Source organism: Suncus etruscus, chromosome 8, assembly GCF_024139225.1.
Source record: "Suncus etruscus isolate mSunEtr1 chromosome 8, mSunEtr1.pri.cur, whole genome shotgun sequence".
Classification (NCBI taxonomy): domain Eukaryota; kingdom Metazoa; phylum Chordata; class Mammalia; order Eulipotyphla; family Soricidae; genus Suncus; species Suncus etruscus.
Window position 1 is genome coordinate 70987738 of NC_064855.1, and position 21109 is coordinate 71008846.

A 21109-nucleotide genomic window follows, 5' to 3' on the forward strand; every position below is an offset into this window, starting at 1 on the left:
TAAGGCGTTTGCCTCACATGCAGAAGGACGGTGGTTTGAATCTCGGCATCCCACATGGTCCGCCAAGCCTGCCAGGAGCAATTTCTGAGCATAGATCCAGGAATAACCCCTGAGTGCTGCCAGGTGTGACTCCCCCCCGCCCCCGGGCAAAAAAAAAAAAAGGGATTTTATTGAAGTGAAATGTAAGTTTTGGTAAATTATGAGTGGATAAAGAAGTACAAAAGCATGGAGCTGTAAGAGTATTGAATGTTTGGTTCATTTTTGTTTGGGGCACCACATGTGGCAGTACTCAGGGCTTATTCCTGGTTCTGTACTAATCGATTACTCCTGGCAGGGTTTAGAGAACCACGGGGGGGGGGGGGGATCAAATTTGAGTCAGTTGCATGCAAAGCAAACATCCTATGACTTCCCTGTGAGAATATTTCTTTTCTTGTTTGTTTTTGTTTTTGGGTCACACCTACCAGAGTTTACTCCTGGCTCTGCATTGAGAAATCACTCTTGGCAGGCTTGGGGGACCATATGGGATTCCAGGAATTGAATCACCATCCCTCCAGGGTTGGCTTTGTGCAAGACAAATGCCCTACCGCTGTGCTATCTCTCTGGCCCTGAAAATATTTCTTTTTTTTCGTTTGTTTGTTTGTTTTTTGAGTCACACCTGGCAGCGCTCAGGGGTTACTCCTGGCCCTATGCTCAGAAATCACTCCTGGCAGGCTCAGGGGACCATATGGGATGCTGGATTATAACCATCCATCCTTCAGCATGTAAGGCAAACACCCTGCCTCCATGCTATCTCTCCAGCCCTATTTCATTTTTTTGTTTTTGTTTTTGTTTTTGGGTCACACCCGGCAGTGCTCAGGGTTACTCCTGGCTCTACGCTCAGAAATCGCTCCTGGCAGGCTCAGGGGACCATATGGGATGCCGGGATTCGAACCACCGTCCTTCTGCATGAAAGGCAAATGCCTTACCTCCATGCTGTCTCTCCGGCCCCATATTTCATTTTTAATGTCATCTTTTGAGAGATCTAGAAGAAAAATATCACAGCAATGTGGATACCTAGGTACATAATATAAAAATGGAAATAATCAAGAATAAAATTTGCAAGATACTGAAAGAAATCATAATCAGTCTCATAGATAAAACTGTGCTACAAATATATATATTTTTTGTTTGGTTTTTGGGCCACACCTGGCGGTGCTCAGGGGTTACTTCTGGCTGTCTGCTCAGAAATAGCTCCTGGCAGGCACGGGGGACCATATGGGACACTGGGATTTGAACCAACCACCTTTGGTCCTGGATTGGCTGCTTGCAAGGCAAATGCCACTGTGCTATTTCTCCGGGCCCCTGTGCTACATTTTTTTTTTTTTGTTTGTTTGTTTTTTGGGCCACACCCGGTAACGCTCAGGGGTTACTCCTGGCTATGTGCTCAGAAGTTGCTCCTGGCTTGGGGGACCATATGGGACACCGGGGGATCGAACCGAGGTCCGTCCGAGGCTAGAGCAGGCAAGGCAGGCACCTTTCCTCTAGCGCCACCGCCCGGCCCCTGTGCTACATATTTTGCCTCAGCTCTCCTCTTTGTTGTTGTGATGGCATGATTACTTATACCCCTGGCTGTAGTGTCATTGTCGTGTTATTGGGAATTATCTGTGTCAGTGGGAATTGCACCTCTTTTTCAAGCTTGTACACTCAATGGCTTTGGTCTAGCTGAAAAATCACTTGTAGTGATAAGGATCATAGACTTGAAGGCTACCAGGCACAAACAGCAGAGCTGTCAGAGGCAAGCTTTAGAAACCCTGGCTTTCTGCTTCGAGAGCTTGTGGAATAGACGCTAAGTCACTGGCTGAACTACCTCTGGGGCTCTGTTTACTCTATTTTTTATCTTTGCTGATCAAGTTCTTAGTTTATGGTTTATAGTTCTTTAAAGCAGCGGTTCTTAACTGGGCATGAGAATTTATTGATCACTGGTGGATTGGGGCAGGTGGTGGGGGTTATATTACTGACATCTGGTGAATAGAGGCCAGGATGCTGCTGAACATCTCTAGAGCTCAGAGCTCCATAATAAAGAGCTTTCTAGTTCACAGTGACTGCAGTGCCTGAAATATAGCCATATATAGTCCCCAAACAAAGCCAGTTATGACTTCTTTGCTTAAGAATATATGCTTTTTTGGGGCCCAGAGAGATAGCACAGCGGTATTTGCCTTGCAAGCAGCTGATCTAGGACCAAAGGTGGTTGGTTCGAATCCCGGTGTCCCATATGGTCCCCTGTGCCTGCCAGGAGCTATTTCTGAGCAGACAGCCAGGAGTAACCCCTGAGCATCGCCGGGTGTGGCCCAAAAACCAAAAAAAAAAAAAAAAAAGAATATATGCTTTTCTGCGTTTACCTACCTACAACTTTGCATGTGGAACCTAGAAATTAGGAAAAGAAATCTAGATGATAAAAGCTATTTTCAGCCTGGTTAATCAAATTCTGGTACATGTGTGATTCTAGTACTTATGATTCTTTAGATATTCTGAGCCTCGGAAGTAAATAATTTGCTTACATATGTGTTTACGTTGGTACTTGTTAGTAGATAATTCTATATAAAAACCTGGTTGATAATGCTATTCAAAAATAAATATGACACCTTTACAAAGTGTGAAGATGCTTCTTGGTATTTGTAGGAAAAGTATGATCACAAGTAGAGCCGTTTAGGGAATAGAATGAGTAGCTAGCTGCTTTGGAGAAAACTTGGGCTAGAATGGACTTACAGACCTCAAATTGTGGTTAAGAAAGACTTATGGACCAAACTTTCATGTATAGAACCAAACTTCCACTGCATTCTAATTAGTGTGTTGGGAATCTGACTCAAGTTTGGGGTGGGAAGGGAGAAATCTAGACTACTTGCATTTAGGAACTGTAGATTTGGATGTAGTTAAAACTTCTTGTAGGGGTGCATAGTCCCTTATCACACCCATCAATGCTCTGGGGTTACTCCTGGCTCTGCATTCAGGAATCATTCCTAATGGTGCTTGGAGAACTGTATGGGATGCCTGAGATTGAACCTGGCTTGGCCATGTGCAAAGTAAGTGCTATACTTGCTCTACCACCTCTCTGCCCCTTATATTTTTGTATTTAAATTGGGCATTTTTAATTTTTGCTCACCTCTGCTGGGGGCCAGAAGATTTGTTGTTTGAGCCTTGCAGTGCTGGTGATTATCCAACCACCCTGTTAGTGCTGGGGGGCAGGGGAAACAGAAACGTTAAGGGCTCTACCCTGCTTTGCTTGTAGTAGGTGGAATGTGTTGCTAGGGACCAAACTAGCTCGTGGGATGATACTATATTGTCCCTAATATATATATAAATTTTTTTTGTTTTGGGGTCACACCTGGCAGCGCTCAGGGGTTTCCTGGCTCTATGCTCAGAAATCGCTCCTGGCAGGCTCTGGGGACCATATGGGATGCCGGGATTCGAACCACCATCCTTCTGCGTCTAAGGCAAATGCCTTACCGCTGTGCTAGCTCTCCGGCCTCCCTGCAAAATCTTTATTTTGGTTTTTGGGCCACACCCGTTTGATGCTCAGGGGTTACTCCAGGCTAAGCGCTCAGAAATTGCCCCTGGCTTGGGGGGACCATATGGGACGCCTGGGGATCGAACCGCGGTCCTTCCTTGGCTAGGGCTTGCAAGGAAGATACCTTACCTCTAGCGCCACCTCTCCGGCCCTCTACAAAATCTTTAATGATTAAACCAACTGGCATAATTATAGCAAAATTAAGATGCAGGCTATAACTAATTTTGTTGGGACAGTATTTTTTGTTTGTTTTTTGGGCCACACCTAGCTCATCACTCATGACTTAATCCTGGTGGGCTCAGGGGACCTTATAGGATGTTAGGAACCGAATACAGGTTGACTACTTGGAAGGCAAGTGCCCTACCTACTCTACTGCCTGTCAACAGTATTTTCTCAGTAGTGCTCAGGCGCAACTCATGGCTCAGGGCTCAGGAATTACTCCTGGTAGGCTTAGGGAACCATTTGGGATGCTGGGGATCAAATCTGGGTCAGCCACATGCAAGGCAAATAGCCTACCTACTGTGCTATCACTCTGGCCCCTATAAACAATTTTTTTTTGGTCACATTTGGCAGTGCTCAGGTTATTCCTGGCTCTGTGCTCAGAATCTGCTTCTGACAGGCACAGGGAACCATATGGGATACTGGGATTCAAACCGCCATCCGTCCTGGGTTGGTCGCATGCAAAGCAAATGCTCTACTGCTGTGCTATCTCTCCAGCCCCAATCCACAGTATTTTTATCTGTTTAATTCACTATTCAATCTCCAGAGCCTATAGAAGTATTTGAAACACAGTAGATAATCAGTAAGTACTTCTTAAATGGACATGTTCTTTTGTGTAGTGATTATAATAATTTTATTCTCTAGGTGCAGATACTGATTTTATTGTTTGGATTAAAAGGTGTCAGGAAGCTCAGAATGGTGAGGATATTTTTTTTCATATCATTTTTAAATTAAAAAAATGTTTTGCATGGGTTGGTTTTAAACAAATTTATTTGTTATAAGACTTATAGTTTAAGAAACATATTTCCTCTGGATAAAGATTTCCATAAGTATTCTATTTTTATTGAGGTAACGTGATTCCAGAGGTATGTTGATATTTTGTCTAGTTTAATTGGAGATTTGGACAGATTTTTTTTTTTTTTTTAAATAGTATTATTGGGAAGAAGTTACAAAGGGTTCTAAAATGACTCCAGGAACCTTTTGTTTTTCAGATTATATGGTTTACTTATTATTTACCTTTATTTTTATGTTTATTATGGAAATCATGTAATTTTGCCTGTGAATGTACTTGTTATCTGATAATGCTTTCTTTTTATGTTTTTTTAGGATCACAATCTGAGGTGGTAAGTCTAAAGTTTTTTCTTTTTTCTTTTTGTTTTTGCCACACCGAGTGGTGCTTAGGTCTTCTGTATTGCAGATTGACTTGTTTTCTTTCTCTGATTCTCATATAGAGACAAAACAGGGCAAGTTCTTAATATTTTTTTATTCCTGTCACACAGATCACATCAGAGTTTAGGATGTGCTTTGAGGTCATGGTTAAGCATGAAGGTTATATTGTATTACAACAGTGTTTTTTCAGGGATGCATGACTGAAAATGTTGGAGTGCATGCCTTCAATGCAGGAACCAAAGTTTAATTCCTGTCACCATATTGTCCCTTGAGCACTTCTCAGCGTTACTCCTAAGCATGTGCTAAAAAAAGCCTTTTAACCTGTGTGTGCATGATTCTGTCCATCCTAGCCACAATACCCACTAGAAAAGAAATTATTGATGTGAGAATAACTTTCAGTTTAGTGTGTATTGTAAAAGTCATATAAAGTTAGAAAATAAACTAGTTTGTGCCTGCTAAGGGGTAGGAGTGGTGGATAATGTGGAGCGGACAACGTTTGTGGAGGGAAAGTCATACTTGTGACTTTTGGAAAGATGTTTTTAATATTGAATCTTAAGAGCTTGTAATCTAATTTGAAGGTGTGATTGGTCTTAGAACATTGAATTTTTGAAAGAGTTGAAAATACGAACAATGTATATATATCATAGTGTTTGAATAAAGTTCTTTTTAAAAAAATAAAACCTGTTAGGGGCTGGTGAGGTGGCGCTAGAGATAAGGTGTCTGCCTTGCAAGCGCTAGCCAAGGAAGGACCGTGGTTTGATCCCCCAGCGCCCCATATGTTCCCCCCAAGCCAGGGGCAATTTCTGAGCGCTTAGCCAGGAGTAACCCCTGAGTTACAGGTGTGACTTGAAAAAACAAAACAAAACAAAACAAAACAAAAACCTGTTACCATCACTGTGTATACTACACTTCTCCCAAAAATTGGTTTTAGTTTGTTTGTTTTCTCCAGCAAAAACTTTAAAAAAAAAAAACCTGAATGTGAGGGAATATGGCTGGAATTATATACAGTGGATAGGGCTCTTGCCTTGCATGCAGCCAACCAGGGTTCAATCCTTGATATCCCATATGGTTCCCTGAGCAAAACCAAAAAAAAAAAAAGGGAAGGAGGGAGGTTAGGGAAGGGAAGAGGTGGGATGGAGAGAGGTGAATGGAGAGAAAGAGGAATAGATGTTTTGAGATGAACCATTGCCTTTTCCAGAGTAGAAAAGGCCCATCCCTTCCAAAATGTTTTTCAATGCTTTTTCAGTCTTGACAGAACTGTTTTTTCTTTTTCTTTCTTTTTTTTTTTTTGATTTTGAGTCACACCCAGCGTTCAGAAATTGCTCCTGGCAGGCTCCAGGGACCAAATGGGATGCCGGGAATTGAACCAAGGTTCATTCTTGGTTGGCCATGTGCAAGGCAAATGCTGGCCCAAGAACTAGGTTTTTTAAATGTATATAATCTTTTCCATTGATGTATTTGATAGTATTCTGTTTTTTATGCTATTGCTTTAGACAGTCAAAGTTGAAACTAATGCATTTTTTAAAATGATGAATATTCCAGCTTTGGTGAAGATTAGCTATTTAGTACTTTCCCATGCTTTGTCTTTTAAGAAATTTTTCATGTTACATTCTATAGAAAAGTAACTACTAGCATTAAGTAAATAATAGATTCATTTTAATTTTAATTTATGGCTGATAAACTAACTTGTAAATATCTTTCTCCTTCAATTTGTTGAAATAGTCTGCACCCCAGCAGACTCACCAGTCAAAAATCAAGTAAGTGTTTTTCTAAAACAGTATTTTTCTTTTTACATGATTAAGAGACTTTGGGGAGATATGGGACCTTGTTTAATAGTAAGTCATTATGCTGTTCTGTTTCATAGTTAAACACTTTTGTTGTAAGGCTGTTTACTGACTGGCATATATGTTTTTATTTTTTACTAGCATTTATTTTAAGGTTAAATTTAAATGACTTCTCCACTAATACTAGTCCCATTTGGTTCCAATTATGTTACCTTTCCAGCTACTAAGGGGAGCTTTTAGGTTAAGTTATTACCCCAGTTGATTAATAGTAGGCTTGATAGAATTGTAACTTTACCGGACTCTTTGGTCAAACCCAGCTATGTTCAAGTGCTTCTCCCAGTATGCTGCTTGGGAGACTGTGGTTTTGAGAATGGAATCCAGGCTTCCTGCATGCAAGGCATGTACTAATCTCTTGAGTTCTTTCTGTAGACCTAGAATAAATGTTTCATAGAATAATTTTGTAAGAGTTGGAAATGACAATTGCTGAGGGCAGCAGTTATATAATGAAGAAACATTTAGCAAGTATTTGAATTTTAAATTATTCATTAGCTATGTGTACAACTTGGAATGGTAAGAGAAATACATTTGTATATAGCTCTTCATCTTCACTAAGTTTCAAAGGAAAACTGTGAAGCTTTTAAAATTGATTTCTTTAATGAAAATACTTTTGGACATGATTACCTACAATAGCTTAGAAATACTGAAATATGTGCTCGCTTCGGCAGCACATATACTAAAATTGGAACGATACAGAGAAGATTAGCATGGCCCCTGCGCAAGGATGACACGCAAATTCGTGAAGTGTTCCATATTAAAAAAAAAATACTGAAATATTTTCTTGTTCTTACTGTAGATAAACAGGATAGCTTTGAAAGCACCTGTAGACAAAAACATTTTTGATTAGCATGGTGGCATCACCAGAGGAGGGGCAGGACAAAATAAACATTAAATAATGTTTGAAGCATGAAGTAAAACATTGATTTAATAAATACACTGTGTTTGAGAACTCTACTTTGTCTTAGAAAAGCAACTATAGCAGAATGGATAAATAGCTAAGAGTTTGTAATCTAATTTGAAGGCAAGTGAATTCCTACCTTTTGAAAGCTTTCAGTGAGAAAGATATACTAGGCCCATAAGTTTTTCTACATACCTTGCGATTTTGAAAAGATGTATTTAATATTTAGTTTTAAGTTTAAATTACTATACTTCTGCTTCCATTGTGAATGCTCCCTGAGCTATGGATGTTTATGTTCATCTGTTAGATTTAGGAGTTAATGGTCTGAGGAGATAGCTTAAAGGTCTAGTGTATGCTTTGCATGCTGGAAACTCAGATTCACTGGAACCACATGGTCCCCAGACACCCAAGCCAGGAGTAGCCCCTGGTAAGACTCCCCCACTCCAAACCCAGAAATGAACAGATCTTATAGTCACTCCAGTTCTACCTGCTGACCTGAGTCCAATGTAAATAAATACCTGCCCTATAGCTTCTGTGCTTTAGGGTTTTTCCATCTGCAAAATAGAATAGATGTATAAAAATGGCTAAGTGTGAAAATTATAAAGATGAAATGAGTTTAAACTATTGGTGCTGTCTTATTAATTTAAACTATATTTTTCAACATCAGCCCAAGTGTAAAACTTTATTAGGGATATATATCAGAATCCAGAAAATTATGTAAGTATTTACAGACACTAGGTAGGCATTATCTGCCTCCTGTAACTTATAGTTTTCTTTCATAGCACAGATAAGATTTGATTCTCATAAAATTATATCTGCCAGTCAACAACTGCTTTGCTGTGTTTTTCCTCAAGGTGGCGCTCTGGTGTTTTTTTGTTTTAATTTTGATAAAATAAAGTAGCAAAGTGTCTAAGAATTAAACATAGATATTTTCTCTCTTTTTTTTAAATAGGTATGATTGGTATCAAACAGATTCTCAAGTAATCATAACACTTATGATCAAGAATGTTCAGAAGAATGATGTAAACGTGGAATTTTCAGAAAGAGAGGTCATTATAAACTTTAAACTGTTTTGTGTTGATTAATTGACTTTTTTAGATTTTTTTTGATTAATTGATTTTATTTGCAAATGTAGTATATTATACAAAAGTCTTTGGGAGAGTTGGGTCATAACCATTGGTGCATGGCACTCTGGGAACTTTTGGCACTACTTGGGATAACCATAATGTGGTGCCAGGGATTGAATAGAATGGGATTTGCGATAGGGCAAGGGCCTTAACTGCTGTACTGCCTCTCTGGACTCTGTCTTATTTATTGAAAAAAAAAAATTTTTTTTTTTTGCTTTTGTACTATATATTGCTCTATTAAGGGCTTACTCTGGCTCGATGCTCAGGAATCACACTCATAACAGTGCTCAGGGAACTGTATAGGATATTGAGGATCAAACCCTCATCAGCCACATGTAAAACAAGTGCCTACCTATTATACTGTCTTTCTGACCCCAGGACCCTGCCTCTTCTAGCAGATTGTCAGATTCCATTATGAAATAATACGGGAAATGCTACTGAAATTCTGAGAAATTGATTATTATGTATCTGGATATGCACTTTTAATTATGAATTACATTTGAATTAAAAATGAAACAGGAGCTGGAGAAATAGTTAACAAAGGTTAAGGCACACTTCTTGTATCTAACACCTCAATTCAGGGAAAACCAGATACTCTGAGCATCACTGGGTGCAGCCCCGGAGGACTCCTCATTGCCCCCTGCTGAGCACCTTTAGGATGGCTTTGCTAATCCCAAACATTGCAAAGCTCAAGGAGCACTGGAGAACCACAGGTCCAGACAGATGAGAAGCCAGGAAGGACTCCTGAGCACTGCTTGGGAGAGCCCTTCAAAAAAAAAGAACCCACACACACACACACACACACACACACACACACACACACGGATTGATGATTATAGTAGACAAAATAATGTTTTATTTATATGCGATTCTTAGTGAAAAAGATGTATTATGTGATTTAGAATTTCCTGACATTAAATGAGTAGGACTTTAATAATTTGATATCTAGTAGAAAACCTTATGAAATATTTTTTAAGAGAGTAGTGACAGAACTAGATTTGCATTTGAATACTTTTCAGTATATACAATGTCTTTTGTTATTTTATATTGAGGGACTTTGATATTTAGACAAGTGTTCTTCAACATTTTGTGTCTGCAGACCAACACTTGTCCTGCTTAGTGGTCCACAAACTAGCAGTTCACAACCAAGGCAGTAGACCAGTGGTTTTTAGCCTTTCTATGCCCATAGACCAACACTGGTCCATGGACCTATGGTTAAAGACAATTTAGATCTTAAATATATATTTTGAAGCATACTGTTTTCTGCTATTATGTATATGAGTGTGTGAAAGCTTTTAGATTAAAAGGATTATTTTAATCTTTGATGCATTGAGGTGTTTTAAATTTTTGCAATATTGAAGTTCTGTTATTTTATTTTATTTTATTTTATTTTGGTTTTTGGTTTTTGGGCCACACCCATTTGATGCTCAGGGGTTACTTCTGGCTATGCGCTCAGAAATCGCCCCTGGCTTGGGGGGACCATATGGGACGCCGGGGGATCGAACCGCGGTCCGTCCTACACTAGCGCTTGCAAGGCAGACACCTTACCTCTAGCGCCACCTTCCTGGCCCCTAAGTTCTGTTATTTTAGCTTTGAGTATTTTATCTGTTATACAAATTTATAAAATGTACTCCTAATTTTGTGTTCATTAGTTGTCTGCTTTGGTGAAGCTGCCTTCTGGAGAGGATTACAATTTGAAACTGACATTACTTCATCCTATAGTTCCAGAACATAGCACATTTAGAGTACTTTCAACAAAGGTAAGATATTTGAAGGGATTATATATAAAAAACCACTATGTATGACCCATAATACCATTCCTGGTTTAAGGACCATACATACTGGTGCTCAGGGTTTACTTTTGGCTCTGCTCAGTAATTTCTGGCAGAGCTTAGAGGACCATATCCAGTGCTGGGGATTGACTTAGAGTTGTTGCATGCAAGTCAAGCACCTCAACTCTTGTGCTTCCTTTCTAGTGTCCAATAATATTTTCACAATTTAGAAATGTGGCTCACTTCTCTCATGTATTTCTAAACTAATAAAATTTTACTTTTTTTCTTTTGGGGGTGCAAGAGCTACTCCTGGCTCTGCACTCAGGAATTACTCCTGGCAGTGCATGGGGGTCTGATGGTCCTCAGGGTTATTCCCTGCACTGTGGAGGTAGATGCTCTGGTGTGTCATCTGGCAGTACTTGGGAAGCTAGGTAGTACTAAGAATCAAACCCAGGCTTCCTGCATGTAAGTATGCACTCAAACCTTTTGTGCTGTCTCCCTGGTTCAACTTGATAACTTTTTGAATTTTTATTTTATTTTAATTTTTTGATTTCAGGGTCACACTCAATGATGCTTGAGTTAGTCCTGACTTTGCTCTCCAGTATCACTTCTAACAGAGCTCAGGGTATCATAGTGATCTGCTTGTGTGTGAGGGTTTTTTTTTTTTGTTTGTTTGTTTGTTTTTTTGGGGGGGTCACACCACGCAGCGCTCAGGAGTTACTCCTAGCTCTACGCTCAGAAATCGCTCCTGGCAGGCTCAGGGGACCATATGGGATGCCAGGATTTGAACCATTGTCCTTCTGCATGCAAGACAAATGCCCTACCTCCACGCTATCTCTCCGGCCCCCTGCTTGTGTGTATAACTTAGATCTGCCCCGTGCAAGTCAAGTACCTTCACTGTCCTATTTTCCTGACCCATCAGTGTGATAACTTTTGAAAACAGTTTTTCTTCCCCAACGTTTAGGTCACTGTAGTCTAGAAATATAAACCTCAGTGGTGTTTGTATACTTAGGTGCACATACAGTTTTTCAAGAGATGTAATTGTTCTTCCTTTAACACTCAACACTGACAGTTTAGTTTTGAATTAGTCAATCTGACTACTTTTGATATACAGATTTTTTGTTTGTTTTTTTTGAGCCACACTTTTGACACTCGGGTTCTGCGCTCAGAAATTGCTCCTGGCTTGGGGGACCGTAATGAATGCTTGGGTTTGTCCTAGGTTAGCTGTGTACAGGAAAATGCCCTACCACTTGCACCACCCCTCCGGGCCCCAACAGATTTTTTTTTTACATATAAAAATAGAAACTATTGTAAAGATGAATCTGCTATTTTTAGTTATGTTGAATTTTAGCTTACTTGATTTTGAAATATTAACTAAATAATTTAAATTTAAACCCATCTCCCAGAAAGAAGAATCAGGGCCAACTGTGTCATGAGTAATAGTAACTTTGGCAAAAAAAAAAAAAAAAAAAAAAATAAGACTAACTTTGCAGGGGTATAAGGCCATGTATTTAAAGAAAACAAAGAACAAAACTTTGTTAGTGATTAGGTAGTGATCGGATGATAGAAAACAAGGAAAGAGATGAAATCTTTTTTTTTTCTCTTTTCTTTTTTTTCGGCCACACCCGTTTGATGCTCAGGGTTACTCCTGGCTAAGCACTCAGAAATTGCCCCTGGCTTGTGGGGGACCATATGGGACACCGGGGGATCGAACCACGGTCCTTCCTTGGCTGGCGCTTGCAAGGCAGACACCTTACCTCTAGCGCCACCTCACCGGCCCCAAGAGATGAAATCTTAACCTATTTTAGGATAAAACTATTGAGATAATATAGAATTTGTTTAATATGTGGTTATTGATTGTGTAAACCAGCACAGAATTGTAAGTCGATTTGGGAGGGAAACAAGTCAGAAAATTGTTTTGCATTTTGCTCACATTTCTTTTAAGTTGTCAATGTATTTACTTTGGAAGTAATTTTATGGGAACAGATTGTAAATGGCTTGTGTTACTAAACCTCCCCAAATACTAAGAATGTAGTGTATGTCGGTTGGAAAATGACTCACAGGGTTGGAATGTATGCCTCACATGTGGGAACGCCAGGTTTCATAGCCACTACTGCATCCCCCTCTGCACCTCCCAGCACTCCTGGGTATGACTGTAAAAGAATAATGTGGGGAGGCCGGAGTAGTGGCACAAGCAGTAGGGCATTTGCCTTGTACATGCTAACCTAGGATAGACTGTGGTTCAATCCCCTGGCATTCCATGAGGCCCCCGAGCCAGGAATGATTTCTGAGCACATAGCCAGGTTACCCCTGAGCGTCACTGGGTGTGACCCAAAATCCAAAAAAGAATAATGTGGGGCTGGAGCAGTGGCACAAGCGGTAAGGAGTTTGCCTTGCACGAACTAACCTAGGATAGACTGTGGTTCGATTCTCCCAGCATCCCATACATTTCCCCAAGCCAGGAGCAATTTCTGAGCGCATAGCCAGGAGTTAGCCCTGAGTGTCACCAGGTGTGGCCCAAAAAAGAAAGAAAAAAAAGAATAATGTCTGATAAATTCATAAAACTAGAATTGAAGGCGTCACTAACCATTTTCATTCCTTATTCTTTGGTATCCTTGTATCCTTTAAGTCTTGTGAATACTAGTTAATTTTTTTTTTTTTTTTTGGATTTTGGTTTTTGGGTCACACCCGGCAGCGCTCAGAGGTAACTCCTGGCTCTACGCTCAGAAATCGCTCCTGGCAGGCTCAGGAGACCATATGGGATGCCAGGATTCGAACCACCATCCTTCTGCATGAAAGGCAAATGGCTTACCTCCATGCTATCTCTTTGGCCCTGATGAATACTAGTTAATTCTTACCATTTCCCAGGACTCCTTACTATAGTCCTTTTTGCTCCTTTTCCTCTTTCTTTAAATATTACAATTTTTTTCTTGTATTTTATGTGTGCATTTCCTTTGCCTTTTAGTCCTTTGAATGGGGGCGGGCACACTCAGTGGTGCTCAGGTGTCATTCCCATGAGTGCTCAGGGGTCAAACCTAGATCTGTCCCGTGTAAAGCAGGGCTTCCCTGTATTTTATCTCTAGCCCAGCTTTGAGTTTGAGACTAAGAATGTCATGCTTGTCTTTGTACTTAAACATAGGGTTGTCAGATGAAAGTGTAGAGGATTCCCACCTAGTTCAAAACAATTTTTTAGTATATGTAGATTTCATTTGCTAAATTTGGCAATGTTAGCACTATATATTATAATGAATAGTTAGTAATTATTCAGTGAGTGAATTTAAGTTGAATATTGATGTTAACTCAATAACATTGGCAGAGGATATATTTTCATACTTAGCTTTACTTGCAAAAAGAAATACGTTCACGGACTTAAAATGCTTTCCCCAGGCTTACCCATTTATTGTTAATCCTGCCTCAGGAGAAATACTTTGATCTCAATAAAACTAGTGCTGCTTTGGTTTTTTTCTCATTTTGGGTTAAAGAATTTGTCATCTGAGGATGGTAACTTATTTTTCTTTCCCTAACCCAAAGTAGTGTTTTGTTAAATGACAAAATCTTAAGCTGTATTTTATGAGAAGCAAAGACTTATACTTGAGTATATCTATGAAAATGAAAAATTTTAATCTTTTTTTATACAGTAGGGGGAGATAATAAAATCTGTGAGTTGCTGTGGCTTATTTAGTGATAACACTAACAATAGTAAAGTAAATTAATATATATTAAACATCATAAATACATGAATTGAGTGAACGATTTTTTTTCTAGAGAACTTGCTTAAAATGCGAGGTAAAGGGGGACTAAAGCACTAGCACAGCGGGTAGTCACTTGCTCAGGTGCAATCCTCAGCATCTTCTCTGGTCCCTTGAGCCCACCCGAAGTGATTCCTAAACACAGAGCCGGGAGTAATCCTTGAGCACTGCTGGGTATGGTCCAATAACAAAAATGTGAAGTAAAACCAAGAACTTAGAAGGACTATTTTTTGCTTTTCAGAACACTATGTTGTCCACCTTCAAAATTGAATAATGTTGTATCTTTGTTTGTAACCAACCCCTGATTAAGTATTTTTTTTTAAGTCTTAATGCAAAAATAACCTATAACAAAAATTAGAAATAGGACCCTACACTTAACGAAATAGTAGATTCCCCCCCCCACCCCACGCCCCCCCCCCCCTCCGTTACATAAAACTACTAACATATTTTAGAAAATAGTCCACTTAAATCTAGCTTGTTTAAAGCTGAAACAGGTATAAAAGTTGGTTGATGGGCTGGAGTCATAACACTGCTTTAGGGCATTTGCCTTGCATGCTGCCGATCTGGATGGACTTGCTGGGTTTGATCCCCAGCATCCCATATGGTCCCCGAGCCTGCCAAGAGTGATTTCTGAGCGCAGAGCCAGGAGTACCCCCTGAGCACCACCAGGTGTGGCCCCAAAACCAAAAAAAAAAAAACCAGATCTCCTAAATTTCCTAATATTCAGGGTGGAGCACAAGGAATTGGTCAGAACCAATTGAAATGCTCAGTAGCTACTCAATACTCAAGGCTTTGTGCTCAGCAGTTTTGTCCTGCATTACTGGGGGCGGGGGAGGGTGGAGGAGATTATACCTTGTTTTACCAAAACAGAGATCATCCTGATTTCTTTGTATCTATTTACTTACAACTTGGCTCCACCCAAAACAATGATCATCCCTGATTTCCTTGTATCTGCTTGTTAAACAACTTGTTTAACCCAAAACAGAGATCTACTTACAGGTCTTACAGGTAAACCTGGGCAGGACTGGCTCAAGGTAGCCTCAGATATCTGTCCTTACTCCCCAGGGTGGTCTCTGTACCCAATAAAAATGACAGCTCTGGCAGGTAGCTCACTCTTGATAGGAGGTAGAAGATTTTCAGACTGTATATGTTTTACCCTCAGCCTGGTTCGAATTATTTCATGCAGTGACTCTGCTTCAGACCTACTCACTTGGGGTTGGAAATACGGTTCTTGGGGTGATTTTACAGTGTGGTACCCTACATTGAATTGAACTAGATTTGGTTGCCTGAAAAGCAGGTATTTTAACCCCTGTATTATTATCTAGTCTTTTTTTCTCCCCCCACCCTCTACCTTCCTCTCCCTCCCTCTCCCCCCTCTCTCGTTGACCAAGTGCAGGGCAAACATCCTGATCGCCCTGCTGTCACTTTTCTTGCCTCCTGATATCTCACACTTTGGGTTAGGCAGGACCAAACTTGGGGTCATGTGCACCAATGTAGATTAAGCTCATGGAATCATTCCTGCCTTGAACACCTAAGCTATGAACCATTCTATAAAGCTGTCAGGTCCATTTCGCCACTTGTGGACAGCAACAGCATTTGAACTCAAGGCCTTGGTTGCACCTACCAGGCAAATGCTTTTGATCTATTGAGTCATCTTCTGGACCGTGAATGTGAACTTTTTTCCCCTCCCTTTTAAATAACTAATACCTAGTAAGTCTTATATAAAAAGACTTAAAAAGTCTTATATAAAAAGATCTCTTCAACCTGTACCAGTAAGTGGGACCTACACTGCGAATTAAGAAGGTGTTACTTAGCATAATCATTTAGGTTATCTTTAAATCTTGAATTCCTTTCTTTGGGAAAAAAAAATCAAACTCTTATGGCAAGCTATGAGCTATGTAGAGAATATTGAAGACTTAGAGCATACTACAGAATCTTAGTAACCTTAGTAACCCAACCCCCCCCCCCCCCCCCCGCGCGCGCGCGCGCGCCAGGAAACTTACCTTTTTGGGGCGGGGGAGGATGACCATACCGGGCAGCGCTCAGGGGTTACCCCTGGCTTCTTGCTCAGAAATTATTTATTTGGTTTTTGGGTTATACCCAGCTGTGCTCAGGAGTTACTTCTGACTCTGTGCTCAGAAGTCACTCCTTGCAGGCACGGGGGAACATATAGGATTTAAACCAGCATTTGTCCTGTGTTGGCCGCATGCAAGGCGAACACCCCACTGCTGTGCTATCGCTCTGGCCCTTGCTCAGAAATTATTACTGTCAGGCTCAAATGGGTTGTTGCAGATTGAACCCAGGTCAACTGCATGCAAGGCAAGCCTTATTGGAATCTACCTTTTTTATTTGTCTCTTGGATTTTTTTGGTCACACCCAGCAACATTCAGGGGTTACTCTTTGGCTCTGCACTCAGAAATATCTCCTGACAGGGGGACCATATGGGATCCTGGATTCAAACCACTGTCCTGGGTTGGCTGTGTGCAAGGCAAACACCTTACCGCTGTGCTCTCTCTCCAGCCCTGGAATCTACCTTTTTTATGAACAAACAATAGTCAAATTGCACCAGAGATTAGATTGTTTTAGTGCCCAAATGGTGGTTATGAAACATTGGTATATATGTGTGTTTGAATGATAGCATGTAAGTATAAATGTTTCAAAGCTTTTCATATTCTTGTATCATTAGGAAAGTTGTCTTAAGGACAAAATTCTAATAATTCACGGGAAATTTGCAGATTTTCACTATGTGTGCATTTTACATTGAATAATGAATTTTATTTGGTGTTTCCTCAGATTGAAATTAAAATGAAAAAGCCAGAGGCTGTGAGATGGGAAAAACTAGAGGGGCAAGGAGAAGTGCCTAAGCCGAAACAGTTCATAGCAGGTTTGTTTCTGGCATCTTTTGAGTTTTAAATTCATGTTGTTTCATGTAGTTAACATTCAATAGTAATATGTATCTACTTACTACTTACATTATTTTTAAGAACTTTTAAGATCTGTTCTTTTTTTTTTTTTTTTTTTTTTGGTTTTTGGGCCACACCCGGCGTGCTCAGGAGTTACTCCTGGCTGTCTGCTCAGAAACAGCTCCTGGCAGGCACGGGGGACCATATGGGATACCGGGATTCGAACCAACCACCTTAGGTCCTGGATCGGCTGCTTGCAAGGCAATTAAGATCTGTTTTGTTGTAGATAGTAAGTGTGTGATGGAAACAGAAATTATAAAATTTCATGGAGGATCATCATGTTGTTAGCATTCATTTATACACATTCATGTGTATCTACTTGCATTATTTATGTTTCCAATATCTGATACATTGATGATAGTATGTGATGGAAACAAAGTAGCTTTATAAAATTTCGGGTGAGTGAGTAAGTTTTGCTAGGGTTTGCCTATATAAGTTTTGCTAGTTTTGCTTGGCTACTTGGATGGAAAAGGTTGAAGAGATTAAGCAGGTGAGGCATTTGCCTTGTACAGGCCTGGGCTTGATTCCTAGCACCCCATATGGTTTCCCTAAATCCTGCCTGGAGTGGTCTCTGAGCCCTACTGGGTGTGGCCCTTGTCTCCTTGCCCCACCCTTCAAGAAAAATAAATAGAATAGGATTTAATGACAACAAAAGCCCAGTATTTGGGATTTATTCCTTGGCTTGTATGTTTATGACACTGGTTGGAAGTTGTTCTTGTGTCTTGGTTTTATTGCTTCTTGTAGGTGGTAAGTTTTGCTGCCTTGTTTTCTTAACTATCTTTTTTTCCTACGATAATGTCATCTCTAATTTCCTAGATTTTCGGAGTTTTACAATAAAATTTTTAACTAGGTTTTAATTTAGATGTGGACACAGAAACAGGTAATGAAAATTTAGGAAGAGGACTAGCAAATTAGGGTTATTTAAACCTAGGAGACAGACAACTTTGTCAATGCTATATATATACATATATATATATACACACATATACATACATACATATATACATATACACATATACATACATATATATGCTATATAGTCAGGTAATTTGGTCACACCTGACTTTGGGAGTAGGGAATGCCAGGGGGTTGTCACTCCCTTAAGGGCTGGGGAGACTGTATGTGGTGTCTAGGTTTCAACTGTTCTCAGCTAAGCTTGCAAGGCAAGTACCATAACCTCTGTACTCTCTCTTCAGTTCAGGCAAGTTATTTTTTGGTTTGGGGCAATATCCAACAGTTGTGATTACTTCTGGCTCAGTACTCAAGGATCACACCCAGCTCTTTGATCAGGGTGCTGAGTCTGAACCCACGTAGGCTGCATGCAAGGCAAGTACCCTATTTACTACCCACTATGGACTACCATTATAACTTCAAGGCAGGTTATCTTCTTTAGCAGATTAATTGAGCTGAGGAGTTCTAGAACTATCACCTAAGATTCTTACAGCAAGGACCTCATTAACAAGAAAAGAGAAAGTTCTTTTTTATTGCAGTTAATGCTATGATTGATTATATAAACGAGATGCTGTGTTTCAGTTGCTTTTATGTTTTTTTTTTTTTTTTTTTTTGGTTTTTGGGCCACACCTGGTAATGCTCAGGGGTTACTCCTGGCTATGCGCTCAGAAGTTGCTCCTGGCTTGGGGGACCATATGGGACACCGGGGGATCGAACCGCGGTCCGTCCAAGGCTAGCGCAGGCAAGGCAGGCGCACCTTACCTTTAGCGCCACCGCCCGGCCCCTGCTTTTATGTTTTTCATTTCTATTTCGGTTATAGAAAGCACATTTCTTGAGGAAATACTGAAAATGGTCAGTAGATCACTCATATTTGTTCTTCTTTTGAAATAATTTTCCAAAAGTTATGAAAATAGAGTTCACCTGTACCCTTCACCGAACTTGCCTATATAATACTATAGTATTATAGTAATATGTAATATAATTAGCAAAGCTAGAAATATTACTCCAACAGGTAATTTCATAGATTGGAATATCGGTTTTGGGGGTTGGTGGATTTTTGTTTGCCCACCCAGTGATTCCCCAGGGTTACTCCTGCTGCTGACCTCAGAATTACTCCTGGTAGTATTTGGGGACTCTGGAAATCTGGGAATAAACCTGAGTTAACTGCATGCAAGGCAAATGCCCTACTCACTCTACTATCACACCATTCCCTGTTATTTTTCTGTGGTTATGAATATCTGCAGTTATTTGATCTTACTGTGAAAGCAGAGTAATTAACCCATCTTAAAGTAGTTCTACCATTTATGGGGATTAGTTTTCTGAGATAAACATTATTTGGTGTTATAGTTTGAAACTCAAAACTCAGTGCCTTGGATATTAAAGATGCTATTCCTCTCTCCTTTACTTAGTATTCGTGTTAGGTTCCTTTGTGTTACAAGCTGGAAACTTACAGATAAAGGCAGGTTGTTTAACTTATTTGGGCTACTTCTCTAATCTGTAAAATGGAGATTAGAATCTTTATACTCTTCCTTCAGAGGAGTCAGCATTAGGATTAATTAAACTGTATTTTCTAGTCTCTTTTTTTTTTTTTTTTTGTTTTGCAGGTTAAAGTTTTTTTTTTTTTTAATTTTTTTTTATTTAAACACCTTGATTACATACATGATTGTGTTTGGGTTTCAGTCATAAAAGGAACGCCACCCATCACCAGTGCAACATTCCCATCACCCAAGTCCCAAATCTCCGTCCTCCCCACCCAACCCCCGCCTGTACCCTAAACAGGCTCTACATTTCCCTCATACATTCTCAATATTAGGACAGTTCAAAATGTAGTTATTTCTCTAACTAAACTCATCACTCTTTGTGGTGAGCTTCCTGAGGTGAGCTGGAACTTCCAGCTTTTTTCTCTGAAAATTATTATTACAAGGGTGTCTTTCATTTTTCTTAAAACCCATAGATGAGTGAGACCATTCTGCGTTTTTCTCTCTCTCTTTGACTTATTTCACTCAGCATAATAGATTCCATGTACATCCATGTATAGGAAAATTTCATGACTTCATCTCTCCTGACAGCTGCATAATATTCCATTGTGTATATGTACCACAGTTTCTTTAGCCATTCGTCTGTTGAAGGGCATCTTGGTTGTTTCCAGAGTCTTGCTATGGTAAATAGAGCTGCAATGAATATAGGTGTAAGGAAGGGGTTTTTGTATTGTATTTTTGTGTTCCTAGGGTATATTCCTAGGAGTGGTATAGCTGGATCGTATGGGAGCTCGATTTCCAGTTTTTGGAGGAATCTCCATATCGCTTTCCATAAAGGTTGAACTAGACAGCATTCCCACCAGCAGTGGATAAGAGTTCCTTTCTCTCCACATCCCCGCCAACACTGTTTATTCTCATTCTTTGTGATGTGTGCCATTCTCTGGGGTGTGAGGTGGTATCTCATCGTTGTTTTGATTTGCATCTCCCTGATGATTAGTGATGTGGAACATTTTTTTCATGTGTCTTTTGGCCATGCGTATTTCTTCTTTGTCAAAGTGTCTGTTCATTTCTTCTCCCCATTTTTTGATGGGGTTAGATGTTTTTTTCTTGTAAAGTTCTGTCAGTGCCTTGTATATTTTGGAGATTAGCCCCTGATGGGTATTGGGTGAATAGTTTCTCCCACTCAGTGGGTGGCTCTTGTATCCTGGGCACTATTTCCTTTGAGGTGCAGAAGCTTCTCAGCTTAATATATTCCCATCTGTTAATCTCTGCTTTCACTTGCTTGGAGAGGGGAGTTTCCTCCTTGAAGATGCCTGTAATGTCCTGTAGTGTTTTGCCTATGTGCTGTTCTATATATCTTATGGTTTTGGGGCTGATATCGAGGTCTTTAATCCATT

General features: G+C 39.9%; 1 protein-coding gene and 1 non-coding gene across 2 annotated transcripts in view; both read left to right on the plus strand.

Moving 5' to 3' along the window:
• Window positions 1-21109, plus strand: part of SUGT1 (SGT1 homolog, MIS12 kinetochore complex assembly cochaperone) — a 42593-nt gene that overhangs the window by 9372 nt on the left and 12112 nt on the right. The window contains exons 6-11 of the mRNA XM_049778822.1: window positions 4409-4462; window positions 4871-4887; window positions 6656-6690; window positions 8625-8721; window positions 10452-10559; window positions 17114-17204. Coding sequence (XP_049634779.1) covers window positions 4409-4462; window positions 4871-4887; window positions 6656-6690; window positions 8625-8721; window positions 10452-10559; window positions 17114-17204 — 402 coding nt within the window. The remainder of the gene's footprint in view (window positions 1-4408; window positions 4463-4870; window positions 4888-6655; window positions 6691-8624; window positions 8722-10451; window positions 10560-17113; window positions 17205-21109) is intronic.
• Window positions 7427-7533, plus strand: LOC126016910 (U6 spliceosomal RNA). The gene has a single exon (XR_007498595.1). It is a non-coding gene; the product is annotated as a U6 spliceosomal RNA (small nuclear RNA).